General features: G+C 38.9%; 1 protein-coding gene across 1 annotated transcript in view; it reads left to right on the top strand.

The window, feature by feature from the left end:
* The window catches only part of unc-13-4A (BAI1 associated protein 3), a 207,203-nt gene that overhangs the window by 130,262 nt on the left and 62,046 nt on the right, over positions 1–14,895 (top strand). The window contains exons 9-18 of the mRNA XM_076179939.1: positions 634–789; positions 1,465–1,509; positions 3,540–3,696; positions 4,436–4,548; positions 6,018–6,108; positions 6,724–6,945; positions 7,865–7,989; positions 11,258–11,386; positions 12,040–12,174; positions 14,460–14,511. Of these exons, the coding sequence (XP_076036054.1) occupies positions 634–789; positions 1,465–1,509; positions 3,540–3,696; positions 4,436–4,548; positions 6,018–6,108; positions 6,724–6,945; positions 7,865–7,989; positions 11,258–11,386; positions 12,040–12,174; positions 14,460–14,511 (1,225 nt within the window). The remainder of the gene's footprint in view (positions 1–633; positions 790–1,464; positions 1,510–3,539; positions 3,697–4,435; positions 4,549–6,017; positions 6,109–6,723; positions 6,946–7,864; positions 7,990–11,257; positions 11,387–12,039; positions 12,175–14,459; positions 14,512–14,895) is intronic.

The following is a 14,895-nucleotide window of genomic DNA, read 5'->3' as shown; positions in this document are numbered from 1 at the left end:
ACACACTTATCATTTCATCCAGTTTGTTCCATACATCCAGCACTCTGTGGAGAAAGTTGTTCTTTTTCAGGTCTCTTCTATAACTGTCCTTTTTGAGTTTCCTTCCATGCCCTCTTGTATTTCTCATATCCCAATTTAGTTAGTCTTCTCTATCCAGGACTTCTATACCTTTCATAATTCTAGTTCTGTAGATGGTAAACAAGTCACCTCTTTCTTTCCTTTGTTCCAGAGTCAGTAATTCTAGTTTTGTGTGTTTGTGTTTGTGTGTGCACAGTTGTGTACTTATATGTGCATATTTGTGTGTGTGCTTGCTGTGTATGTGATTTTTACACATGTGGTATTTTATTTAGTTCATTCTTTGAATAAGGAAAGAAAAATCAGGAATAAACCCACATTAATGTACATACACAGCTGTATTTCTCCTTATCCTTCTGTCCTGTTTTTATTGTTGTCTCATGTGCTCATTATATCTTTTTCATTCTCAATCCCCTTCTCTTCTTGCAATGGACCATCCTCCTCCTCCATTATTCAGGCTCCTCTTTCTCTCCTCATGTCTTCCCCTTCCCCCATCTCTCTCTCTCACCCTCCCTGTCTATCACTTCCCAAGTCCTTAATTAAATCTCTCCTTTCCAGCTTCCGGCTGAGTTTCAAACGGAAGCCAGAGCCCAGGCGAGAGGCCCGGATCGAGCATCGAGATTCCCTCTCCAACGCTATTCCGGCTAAGATCATCCGAGCAACCTCCGTCAAACCACACACCCTAAACCCTCGCTGGAACGAAAAGTTCCGTCTGTACGTATACCTTTGACTTCTAAATGATATTTCCAGTATCATGAGATGTTTTTTCTACATGGCTGTATATGCCTGTATGAGAAAGAAGAAAGAGAGAGAAAGTGATAGCAACACATGAAGTTGTGGAGACAAAGTTTGTACTTGGGTGTGTGTGATCAATAGGAACATTGTAAGGGGGCAATTAGATAAGGAAGAGAAGGGAAGAAGCAGATAAACATGACATACAAATGGACAAAGTGACACAAAATGACAAAAAAAATAGAATAAAAAAGAAAATAACATACCTATAAAAAACATATAGACAGGTATGCAAACAGACAAAAGGGTAAAAGAGAGAGGGAGAAAGAGAGATAGAGGGAGAGAGAGAGAAAGAGAATGAGAGTGGGAGAGTTAGAGATAAAGAGAGAGAGAGAGAAAGAGATTGGGAGGAAGGGAGAGAGAGAGCATGAGAATGGGGGAGGTAGATATAAAGAGAAAGAGATTGGTGGAGGGAGAAAGGGAGTCTTATTTAGTTCACTCAACTTATTAATCTTGGCCCCTTTTCCCTGATGACCTGAAAATCTGGAATGGCATTTCAACGGCATCATCAACTGCTGCACCTGCCACCGTCTCTCCTCTGATGCCCTGGGATATCCCATCACGTACTTCTTCAACAACGCCCACCCCCACCCCTAGAGACATCGATGACATCTCTTCAGACATCCTTCATCTTGATATTTGGTGAGTTGCTTTTCTACAGTGCTCTAACCAAGTAGTCTATTCACAGCTTTGTGTGCAATTGAGTGCACACAAGTGTGTGTGAGTGTATTTACCTAGTTGTATCTTATGGAAAAGGGAGCTACACTTGTGGTGTCCTGTCTCTGTATCTCACAGTATCAAAATTGTTCTTAAATTCGTGTATAGGTTTTGCACACACTATCATTTCATCCAGTTTGTTCCATATATCCACCACTCTGTGGGGAAAGGTGTTCTTTTTCAGGTCTCTTCTATAACTGTCCTTTTTGAGTTTCTTTCCATGCCCTCCTGTATTTTTCATATCCCAATTTAGTAAGTCTTCTCTATGAAGGACTTCCACACCTCTCATGATTCTATAGATGGTCAACAAGTTTCCTTTTTCTCTTCTTTGTTCCAGGGTCAATAACTCTAGTTTTGACAATCTCTCTTTGTATGACAGTTCTAAAAGTGTGGGGACCATCTTTGTAGTTGCTCTTTGGATTCTTTCAATTTTCCTTATATTCTTTTTGGTACTGGGTGACCATAGTGTTGTTGCATACTCCAGTCTTGGCCTTATCAGTGTGACTAGTATTTTCTTCACTATTTCTTCATCCAAGTAAGTAAATGCCGCCTTTATTGTGGCTCCTGCCACGTCATTGTCGCAGCAAAAGGCATTCCTTTCCTCTTCCTGTTCAGTCATTGGCATAGGTTAGTAGTACAAGAGTTGCAGCATATATGAGGAGCCCAGTTCTTATCCTGGTCACTAATCTTGTGTCCAAAATGTAGGTAATATGCCTTTCTAACCATAGCCTTTATACGACACTTCTCTGATGCAAAGGTCACCGAACCACAAATGTAGTAGAATTTTTCTGCCTTATTCACACAAGTCATCCCTGCACCCTGCCCACCGCCCTGAGTCAGAAGCAGTGTCGCAAGACACAGCACATCCACAGCAAGGCCGCTTCGTTTAATCGGCGACCCCCCCTCTCCGTCCCCCTCTTGCATCCAGGAGGTGCTCAGATGAGAGGGAGGGTGGGAGGGGTGTGGGGTGTATGTAGGGATGAAATGGGTGGGAGTGTTTTTATGCCTTCCCCTTTTTGGCTACCTCCCTTGTAAGGGGGAAAAAGCCTTGGTATATGTATGTATGTATGTATTCACACAAGTACAAAGCATCTGAAAGAAAACAACAAACAGTTAGAAGATAAAGAGAAAATTCATTCATAAATTTATCATTATAATACAGAGCATGACAGCATAGTAGAAGTATTTATATCATTCGGTAGGAAAATAAAATTGATATAAAATCCCTCACATGCATATCAATAGCTTGCTCAGTGAATATTTATTACAAGTTTATAAAGTGTTTGGATATGAAAATTACCTACCTTTCACCTCAAAATGTAAACTTGCACAACGCAACCACCTTCTATGAATGCTGGAACAATACTGAAGGGTAATGAGACTGTGAGTGTGGTAAAAAACACACTGCCACAAGCCTGTTGGAACCTGTTGTGACATGTAGGGGTATCTTGAAAAGTAGAGCTAACAAATCATTTTAACCATGTTATTCATTATCATACATACATGCATATACCAAGGCTTTTTCCCCCTTACAAGGGGGGTAGCCAAAAAGAAAAAGGTATAAAATCATTCCCACCCATTCCATCCCTGAATACACTCCACTCATTATCAGTGACCTTAAATTAGTTGGAAATTGTTCCTCTGGTCTCGGAAGCATTTTGGTTGTTGACCAGTGTTATTTTATTGACACTCAGAATAAATACATGTGGATTATTTACTTTAAAGAGCCTGTTTGTTTTCTGACCACTCAATCCAAGGTTGCTATTATTTATTACAAACAGGAATTATATACTCTTACATGATCTAATTAACAAATCGGCAGTTTCTTTCAATAAAATTGGAATTTTTTTCCTCCAGGTTTATTGAATCTCATTGATTTATTAAGACAAATTGATGGAAATGTTTCTATTTGACCATAACTAAATATGCCTTTCCTTCCCTATCTACCCCTTCAGGGACCACGATGATGAGTCTTCAGTGTTCGACGTTGTGTCTAAGCTCAATGAGGTAAAGGGTGTTAAAGGACTTGGGAGGTTCTTCAAGCAGATCGCACAGTCGGCAAGATCTGGGGGCCAAGACGACTTCTTAGGATGTGTCAACATTCCTCTACAGGTGGGTTTGCCCAACATTTCACAGTTTACGAATGTGATTGTGCATTGGAATTCAAGGATTTATGTACAAATACATACACCCAATAATTATATGTAGTCAGTATCTTGGGGACTTTAGAGGCACCCATAAGGATCGGCCATACTGCATTCGTCTGTGTCAGAGACCAGTCCACATATACAGTGGAATGCGAACCCACTTTTCACTTTTGCTGTCTCTCCTTTCTGTTGCCCACTCTACTACTCCTAAGTCACTAACATTTCATTCCCCATGCTTTTGTGTTGGGGGACAGGAATGCCGGCACAGTATTCCCATGAGTGGTTGTAGAATGGGACTAAATGAAATGAAATAAAAAAGACCGGGAATATTCCTCTATTTTGGTTTCTCCTCAGAAAGGTATAGGACTTAAGGTAAAAGAAGATCTGGGAGAAAGTCTTCAATCAAAAACGTAGTAGTTGAGTGCTTGAATAATTGTGGGTGTGGAACAAAATAAAATAAAAAGGAAGATAGTAATCTATTTGTGGAAAAATATGCATTTGTATTGTGTTTGAAAAGTTTATTCAACTCTGGCGATCCCCAGTGAGGTATGAGAATACATACAGATCACACAATACATATACACATTTCTGACATGAGTGTATATACAGATCAAATAATACATAAACATATTTTTGACATAATTTTCACTGTTATATACAAGTATCTATATCTAGTGACAACTCCATTTGCTCTTTGTTTCCAGGATATCCCAAGTACTGGGCTGGACCGGTGGTATTCCCTCGAAGGACGATCACTCCGCTCCAACATCCAGGGACAGATTAACCTTAAAATGTGGTTATCCACCAGAGAAGATAGGTAGGTGGACAATTGTACCACCTAGTTGTACCTTATGGGAGGGGGAACTGCGCTCGTGGTGTTCCATCTCTGTATCTCACAGTGTCTAGTTTGGTCTTAAATTTGTGTATGGCTTTTGCACACAATGTTGTTTTGGCTAGTTTGTTCTATACATCCACCACTCTTTAGGGTGTTCTTTTTCAGGTCTCTTCTATAACTGGCTTTTTTGAGCTTCCTTCTATGTCCCCTTGTATTTCTCTTATCCCAATTTAGTAAGTTTTCTCTATCAAGGACTTTCATACCTCTCATGATTCTATAGTCAACAAGTCACCTCTTTCACTTCTTTGTTCCAGAGTTGGTAATTCAAATATTGACAATCTCTCTTCATATGACAGTTTTGAAAGTGTTGGGGCCATCTTCGTAGTTGCTCTCTGGATTCTCTCAATTTTCCTTATATTCTTTTTGGTACTGGGTGACCATAGTGTTGCTGTATACTCCAATTTTGGCCTTATCAGTGTGACTAGTATTTTCTTTACCATTTCTTTGTCCAAGTGAGTAAAAGCCACCTTTATTGATGTTAGCAAGCTGTAGGTTTTTCCGACAATTTTGTTTATCTGTTTATCAGGGGACATGTCTTTTGTGATGATTACTCCCAGGTCTTTTTCAGATCCCATTTTCTTTACTTCCTTTGCACCAATTTTATATTGTACTGTATTTTACGGGATGAGAGCTATGTTCGTAGAGACCTGTTTTCATATCTCTCCACATCCAGTTTGTTCTTAAAATCTTGTATAGTTTTGGCACTCACTGTTTCTCCATTTAGTTTATTCCAGACATCAATCACTCTATATGGGAAGCTATTCTTTTTCAAATCTCTTCTGTAACTGTCCTTCTTTAGCTTCTTCTCGTGTCTTCTTGTTTCTCTTCTGTCCCATTTTGATAGTTGTCTCTATCAACAACTTCCGTCCCTTTCATAATTCTGTAAATGGTCAACAGATCATCTCTTTCTCTTCTCTGTTCCAGTGTTGATAGATGTAATTTCTCCAATCTTTGTTTGTATGTGTGTTTGTGCCCATTCTCCTACAAAATATGTGTCAGTCTTAAGGAAGGTTTAATGCTCCCAATTCTGCACTGTTAATTTGTTATCACCATATCATCACAATGCAGTCAAGCAAATTATTTCTTTGTATTAAAATTTTTATACCTGTTGCACCCACAACAAAAGCAAACAGTACTATAGACGTAGATACCACCACAACTAGAACAATAAAAACACTAGACACATCAAAGTAAATTAAGCTTTAAGATTGGTAACTTCACTGTCAACAAAACTGCAAAAGAAACATAAAAACAACAGCAACAACATCAGTTGCGAAAGAAATGATAACAGGATCTATCACAACTACCATAAAGCAAAAATAAAACCTAAATGGGGCATCACTGCATCAAAAGGGCCCAGTGGCCTTCATTTTATTATCTTTCTCCTTCAGAGGGACTTCGGAAGAAGAACCTTGGACGGAGGTGCGCCAACACGAGCAAATCATCTCCATCTTCCTTCAGCATGAACTAGTCAAGTACAAGGTCAGTATAGTAATACTTGGAAGTTACTGTTAGTATGACATGCAGTCAAAGCCAAAATCTTAAGATTCTGAATGTTTAGGGTAAATTATAATGTTAGAAATCTGTATATCCAGACAAACCTTGGAACCACTTCAGCGGCAATGTAAATAAAGGGGTGCTTGTAATTGTATGTACGATTGCGGACACCCAAACCAGATCTGTGATGTAATTAACATATTAAAATATTCCTGAGGATGTTAGTATATTGTTGCAGCAATACAATGTTGTTTCCAAAAATTTTTGTAATTGTAAGAGAACTACTGTATATTGTGGAAGATAGTCCAGATATGCATATTTCACCTTTAAATACTTAACTGACTCACTCACAAATGTTCAACACAACCCTCCACCACAACCAACATCACCCTCCTCCTCCTCCTCCTTCACCACTATCACCATGCAGAAGATATCTGCGCAGAAGAGATATCTCCTTCACCACTATCACCACGCAGTCTTCATATCTGAAAATGTACTTTGCATGCTACTCCACCTGTGTTTCCTTTCCCCTTTATCACCCTACCACAATTGATGATAATAAGGTTATCTTTCTGTTTCTGTCCCTTCTTCGGGAAACAGGACGACTGCCTGACGTGGGATGGCGAGTTAAGTACAGCAGCAGAGACCATCCTGCATCAGCATGCAATCCAAGGTGACCTGACCAAGTTGCAGGAGACAATGTGTCGCTGGATCTCCATTGTCAAGAAGCATCAAGAGCGACCCATGGACTACAGAATCATCCTCAAGCTGCTGCACAACCTGGAGGAGCTTTGGGACACGGAGACCCTGAGCAAAGAGGAAGTAAGAAAAGAAGAGTGAGAAAAGAGAGATGAATGATAGTTCAGACTGGCAGCATGAGAATAATAGGGAGGAGGGAAAGGGAAGAAAGAGAAAAGATAAAGTTAAAGTATAGTATACATTCAAAGACAAGGAAGGTGGAAGGAAGAAGAGACTTTAATTGATTCAGAATTCTTCACCTAGTTTAAGAAGTTTCAAATGCAGTGTATACCTTCCTATCTGGCTCATCCGACTTCAGTCTGATTGGACAAAGACATTTGAGGTCTGTGGACTGCTCAGGGACTACAGGAATAAAGATTTTTTTTCAAATTACCTGTAGATTCACCTTCTTATGTATCAAATGAGTCTTAATATTTTTGATTAGCACCAGACCATTTGATTCAACTCTGTGGAATGTCATTATTAGGGAAGACTCATCTAGTTAACTCATCTGGTTGGGCCATTCCAACCTGTGTCCCAGATAAAAGTAGGCAAGGGAGGGATAAGACCCAAAAGTCACAAACAGATACTGCAGTTAGTCAAGCATGCAGTACTACAAATACAAATTGCAAGTAGTGACTGGTTAAGTGTATCTTTTTGAAAGGAAAATTACAATACAGTATAAAAAGTTTAGTAACGGACAGTGGAGGTCCAGAAGTGCTAAATGTTTTCACATGAATGATTAGTAAAAGAATAATTAATCATGTAAGCTGGATCTTAAACTTAAATTCATAAATGCTACAAGGCTTGGATTTGAGCCTTTGTTTTATGAAATTTTCTGGTACTTACCAGGGATAAAGAGGTGAAGGAGTAGAATATGGACAAGGATGTCAAGAAAGAGGGGTGGGGGAAGAGATAGAAGAAGAATTGTATAAAAAAGAAGGTGGAAGGAGTGAATAGTGGAAAAGATACTAAACCAACCATACTCATTTTTATCCCTCAGCAAGAGATGCTAGCAGAGTCGTACACAAACTTCTTGGAGCACTGCCTTCTGGTCATCAAGCACCACCGTAATGTATTTCCTACACCCTCCAAGACCAACATGCTTAGGTTCGAGGCTTTACTCAAGTAAGCACCAAGTCTGTCCAGGGTCCTTCTTGCATGTAAGTTCCAATTCATTGAATCAGCTTCCAGATTTACTGACTTCATGACTCAATTTTGCACAGAACTAATACAGTTCTTTCCCTTTCTGGGGAAGTAAAAAGATTAAATGAAAACAGTAAGACATATCATCTTAACACAAAATTTCTCTTGCACACACACACGTGGTACTTATGGGAGATTTTAACTGTAAAGAAATCTGTTGGGAGAAGACAGTGAAAGGTGGAGATGAATTATAGGGAAATGTATTACTTGGACATAACATGCACACCAGCCTTCACTGTTAGGCCCTTGCTGCTGAATCCCTGCATGACCTAAGGTTGCCCATGGGATGTGTATATATACGCTTCTGGCCACATATAAAATTAGTTCAGTTCCGAACTCACAAATAAAGGACATCCTCACTAGCCCTCTGTCCTTCTCACTATACCCCCCTTCATAGCCACAATATCCTGTTCAGGTAGTAAAAATGCTGCCAAGTCATAAAACCAAGACATAAGAAGCTATTTCTAGATCATCCTGTGCAACTTTTATTAAACATTGCAAGCAAATTGTCAAAATTGGGATGAATTGTCAAAGTAAAAAAAAAAAAAAAAAAAAATATATATATATATATATATATATATATATGTATATATATATATATATATCACACAGGAACCCACAGTCGGAGAAAGAATAAACTTCGAATAGAGAATAATCCTATATTTCGGCTATCAACTGTAGCCCTCTTCAGGAAAGTACATAAGATAGAGAACAGAGGGGACTTATAAACTGCAGTAAGAAGAGATGTGGACAGTTGACCTCACTCAGATGCAGGGCTAACTGGGGTGGCGGAGGAGGGAGGGGGTGAGGAGAGGGGAGGATGTAACGTCCGCACGAGCTTATTTATTGCTGCGCGTGAGATAATGTCAGGTGTCCACTGCCCTTTAGAAATATTAATATTAGGGCATTCCTCAATTAATGCTGATTCGACTATTTTCCTCCTGAAACCACAGTGGGACTTGAACACTAATCTGGCCTTACCCCAGTCGAAAGAATGATTCTTATTTTTAACATGAAGAAAAACAGCCGAATTTTCCTGCCCATACCTAATTGACCTTTTATGTTCTGCCAATCTAGTGTTCAAGTCTCTCCTGGTTTGACCCAAGTAAACCAAATCACAATCTTTGCAGGGCAAACAATAAACACCAGGTGACTCAACTTCCTTCGGCTTTTGTTGAACGTTCACAATTTGCTTACGTACGGTGTTAGGATAGTGATAAGCAATAGTGAGACGTTCACGAGGAAACAATTTAGTAGAAGAACTGATGGTATTATTGAATGGAATCTTTAAAATGTCCTTAAAGGAGCGGTGAAAATTTGAGGGGACGGAAGTTTTAAAATGGTTGGCCCTAGCCTTACTGAGGGCTTGGTCCAGAAACCAAGGAGGATAAGCCAACTTCTCAAGTTGACATTTGATCACCTCAATCTCGTGGTCCAGAAATTGAGGACTGCAAATCCTGAGGGCTTTCAGGATTTGCAGTCCTCAATTTCTGGACCACGAGATTGAGGTGATCAAATGTCAACTTGAGAAGTTGGCTTATCCTCCTTGGTTTCTGGACCAAGCCCTCAGTAAGGCTAGGGCCAACCATTTTAAAACTTCCGTCCCCTCAAATTTTCACCGCTCCTTTAAGGACATTTTAAAGATTCCATTCAATAATACCATCAGTTCTTCTACTAAATTGTTTCCTCGTGAACGTCTCACTATTGCTTATCACTATCCTAACACCGTACGTAAGCAAATTGTGAACGTTCAACAAAAGCCGAAGGAAGTTGAGTCACCTGGTGTTTATTGTTTGCCCTGCAAAGATTGTGATTTGGTTTACTTGGGTCAAACCGGGAGAGACTTGAACACTAGATTGGCAGAACATAAAAGGTCAATTAGGTATGGGCAGGAAAATTCGGCTGTTTTTCTTCATGTTAAAAATAAGAATCATTCTTTCGACTGGGGTAAGGCCAGATTAGTGTTCAAGTCCCACTGTGGTTTCAGGAGGAAAATAGTCGAATCAGCATTAATTGAGGAATGCCCTAATATTAATATTTCTAAAGGGCAGTGGACACCTGACATTATCTCACGCGCAGCAATAAATAAGCTCGTGCGGACGTTACATCCTCCCCTCTCCTCACCCCCTCCCTCCTCCGCCACCCCAGTTAGCCCCGCGTCTGAGTGAGGTCAACTGTCCACATCTCTTCTTACTGCAGTTTATAAGTCCCCTCTGTTCTCTATCTTATGTACTTTCCTGAAGAGGGCTACAGTTGATAGCCGAAATATAGGATTATTCTCTATTCGAAGTTTATTCTTTCTCCGACTGTGGGTTCCTGTGTGTTATCTACAAATGTGCTACTACATTTCTATTTAGAAATATATATATATGTATATATATATATATATATATATGTATATATATATATATATATATATATATATGTATGTATATATATATATACAGACGCTCCTCAACTTACGTTTTAGTTACGTTCCGAACGGCCGAACGTAAGTTGAAAATGAACGTAAGTTGTTACTGTACCATACATTCATAAATTCTATTACCGTATCTTATAAAACACCCCTAAATCATTAATTACACACATAACATTGTAAAATGATAACATTAATTTCAAATAAATTAAATTCAAGCAACATAAATTGAGATGGTGGATGAGGAGGGGGAGGAGGAGGAGGGGAAGGCAAGGCACGTTCAGTCTGTCGTTTGTGCCATGTAAACAATGGACGCAGCGTCATGCGTAATTATCGTTTGAACTACGGAGAGCGCGCTAAACTAAAAAATTCATTAAAAAAAAATTATATATAAAAAAAAATTTACAGTCAGTTCAAACGTAAAATCGAAAAAACGTAAAACGAATGAACATAAGTAGAGGAGCATCTGTATATGTATATATATATATATATATATATATATATGTATATGTATATATATATATGTATGTATATATATATATATATATATATATATATATATATATATATATATGTATATGTATATATATTGATCAGTCCATTTTGGGTTTATGCATATATCCAATGGTATTTTCTTTTCTTTTCTGACTGTCCCATTTTTTCAACCTCCCTTATGTCCAACCTACTTTTATTTCTCTCCATTTCTCCCCACCAACACAAACACCACCACACTCAGTCAGAAAGACTTTCTCTAATCCAACATTTCTCCTGCAGGTGCATAGCATTGATAGCAGAGGCACGGTCATATTGGCGGCTGTGTCCTTTCCACAAAGAAGTTCGTGGGGAGGTCGTAGTGGCTCTCAAAAAGGGCACCCTCGAATGGTACGCCAGTGTCCTCTGTAGGTAAGGGTGGGCAGTGTTAGGACTGCTGTTAGACCCAGTAGCACTGTTGAATTGCTCCTGTCCAACTAGACTGGACTTTTGAATGGTCCTCTTTTCTTTGTGTAATTTCTCACTTCATACTTCCTATTGATTTGTCTCTGTTCTCCCCTCTTATGCCCATATATATATATGTATATATATATATATATATATATATATATATATATATAATATATATATATATATATATATATAAACATATGTACATATACCAATGGCTATTTCCCCCTTATAAGGATATCTGAATTCATGTCTCCTGAACAGTTGTTCAGATTGATCTTTAAATTTCAAAAATGTGTTTAGGGCCCTAAAACTACCCGTAGACCAAATTTCAGCAAAATTGAAGAGGGGGTGTTAATATGAGTTGATTTTTTTTTTTTTTTTTTTTTTTTTTTTTTTATTGCAGAGAATGCCCCAGTAGAATGAATTTTTTTTTTACCAAAGTGATGTGCTCTACAAATTCAATCCTTCATAATACCAGATGATTTCATTCAGCATTGGGAATGATAGCACATTGAAATGAGGTTGCTTTCTTTCATGAAGACACACTGTATATTTTTCTTCAATACCTATAGAAACCAAACTTTTTAAATGACCGAATTTCAACCCACCAGGTACGAGGCAAGGTGCGAAGTCTTACCGGGAGACCAGGGGCTCGAACAGATCCTGGAGCCACTCGCCCGTCTTGCCAACCAGCTCACCATCGACTTACACAACGGAGGCGAACACTATGAGCGTTACTTTGCCACGTAAGTCTTTTTGCAAACTTTCAATGCCTTTATAGATGTTAAGGGGTTAGCCTCACCCACTCTCTTTTCATAGCAACATCATGTTTCCTTTTATCTCTTCCCTTTTAAATAGATATATTTCCATCCTTCGTCGATTTGATCCCTTCACCCAGGTGAAGGCGTTGCACGTACTCAAGATGTCCAAGTTTCTTTCTTTTATCAATTCAATTACTTCTTCTTTATCTTTTAAGCTGCTTGCATGAATTGGTGGTATGACTGGTCATGATCTAAGTTGTTTCATGTTGAAGGGTTGTCATGATGCATTGGTACAGCATTTGCCTTATAATGCAGGTGCTCAAGCAAGGGTTTGAATCTTAGTTAGGAGAGTTTATTAATTCCATATGTCATAATGACACTCAAACTTGTCTGAAGACTAGCCTGCATAAAGGATTTGATGAAATTGCAGTACATACTGCACCTGCATGACTGCCCTCAATGGTATGAGTGGGTCATGACCTAAGTCATTCCATTTTGTTGGGTTATCATGGCACAATGGTGCGGCCTTTGCCTCCTAAGAAGCAGCCTCTCAAGCAAGGGTTCTTATCCCAGTAGGAGAGTTTACCTAGTTTGTATCTTACAGGAAGGAGAGCTACGGTTGTGGTGTCCCTTCTCTGTATCTCGCCATATCTAATTTGCTCTTAAATTCTTATATTGTTTTTGCACACACTATTGTTTCATCTAGTGTGTTCCATACATCCACCACTCTGTGGGGAAAGTTGTTTTTTTCATATCTCTTCTATAACTCCTTTTTGAGTTTCTTTCCATGTCCTCTTATCCCAATTTAGTAAGTCGTCTCTATCAAAGACTTCTACACCTTTCATAATTCTGTAGACAGTCAACAAATCACTTCTTTCTCTCCTTTGTTCCAGAGTTGGTAGTTCTAGTTTTGACAATCTTCTTCATATGACAGATTGCTATTAGTGATTAATTTTTTGTAAGCTTTTTAGCTCTCGAAACATGGATTTATGTTGGGAGAATAAGGGAAAAGTGAATTTCCAAAATTAATTGGGAACTTACATACATACATACATACATATACCAAGGCTTTTTCCCCCTTCCAAGGGAGGTAGCCAAAAAGGGAAAGGCATAAAAACACTCCCACCCATTTCATCCCTAAATACACTCCACACCCCTCCCACCCTCCCTCTCATCTGAGCACCTCGTGGATGACGGGTCATCCCTGCACCCTGCCCACCGCCCTGGGTCAGAAGCAGTGTCGCAAGACACAGCACATCCACAGCAAGGCCGCTTCATTTAATCGGCGACCCCCCCTCTCCGTCCCCCCTTGCATAGGACAGAAAAAAATAAAAAACAAAAATGAAATGCAGTAAATTTTGCTAAGACATTTTGCTGACCTTTCAGCATCTTCAAATGGGATGTATCTTTATATTCATTTGAATGATTGTGATTCTTAGAGAGATCTCACTTGGACTTCCCCATCCTAACTGGCTCCATTTTGTTGTCATGTTCTCACAGTATCTGACTGCCTAAAGCATGAGTTCTGTGCCTCCATGGGTTGCCTGGATGCGGGAGGCCTTGAGACTTGGGGCTCTTGTATCAAGGACTTGCTTGCCTCTTATGAGCACTTTTCATGCTCAAAAGGAGGGCGGAATTGTTAACCTTTGCATTAATGGTAGGTTGTGATTCTTTTACAACTCCTTTGAGACAGTCAAGCATTGGGAATCCATCTCTTCTGCGATGATTTCTGTGTATGTTGGCCGATTTAATGAAGCGGCCTTGCTGTGGATGTGCTGTGTCTTGCGACACTGCTTCTGAACCAGGGCAGTGGACAAGGTGCAGGGATGACCCGTCATTCAGGAGGTGCTAAGATAAGAGGGAGGGTGGAGGGGTGTGGAGTGTATTCAGGGATGGAATGGGTGGGAATGATTTTATGCCTTTTTCTTTTTGGCTACCCCCCTTGTAAGGGGGAAAAAGCCTTAGTATATGTATGTATATGTTTGTATCTATATTAGTTATATATGTTATGAGTATGTACAAATACATGATATAATAATAATACTTTAATTTTGTCTAATTATTATTTCTATGTAATTAGTTATAGTATTTTCATAAATCTGATAATTACGTAAATGTCACTTGTGTCCCAATATCATTCTATTATGATATTTTCTGTGTATCTTTTGTATCAATCAGTTCTGATTTGGATGGTTTGTGATAAATATTGACATGTTTATTTCATAGAACACTGTTATAATCTGTTAATGAAATATTTGTCTTCTTTGCAGAAATTTAAACATTCCGTATGTGGCAATCAACTACAAAATCTTTGAAAAGTTGGTAAGTCACATGACATTGTTTCATTACATTTTTTTCAGTCACAGATATGAAATAACATACTCTTATCAATGATTCCTTGTCCATTTCATTTTTTCGTTCATGTCTTGAGGGTGAGTGTGTGTGTGCGTGTCAATAAGAGATATATCGTAGGTACACATGCAGGTGGAATTCCTCTTACTTTATCCTCGGCTGTTTTCTAACGGTATGGCTTTTATGCCTCTGATTAGATCCACCTTCCCTGCAGTGGTATAGAATTTTTTGCAGACTTTTTTCTGGAGGTCTGTGTAAAACCAGCTCCTTTTTCTTAAAGTAGACTCAAATTGAGAGCAAAACTGGGCATACTTGGTAAGTCAAATTAGGACTAAATATAGAAAGCAAGAGCAA

Source organism: Oratosquilla oratoria, chromosome 43 (assembly GCF_046742065.1).
Source record: "Oratosquilla oratoria isolate Oo_2021 chromosome 43, ASM4674206v1, whole genome shotgun sequence".
NCBI classification, from domain to species: Eukaryota; Metazoa; Arthropoda; class Malacostraca; order Stomatopoda; family Squillidae; genus Oratosquilla; species Oratosquilla oratoria.
This window is presented reverse-complemented; position numbering and strand designations above follow the sequence as displayed.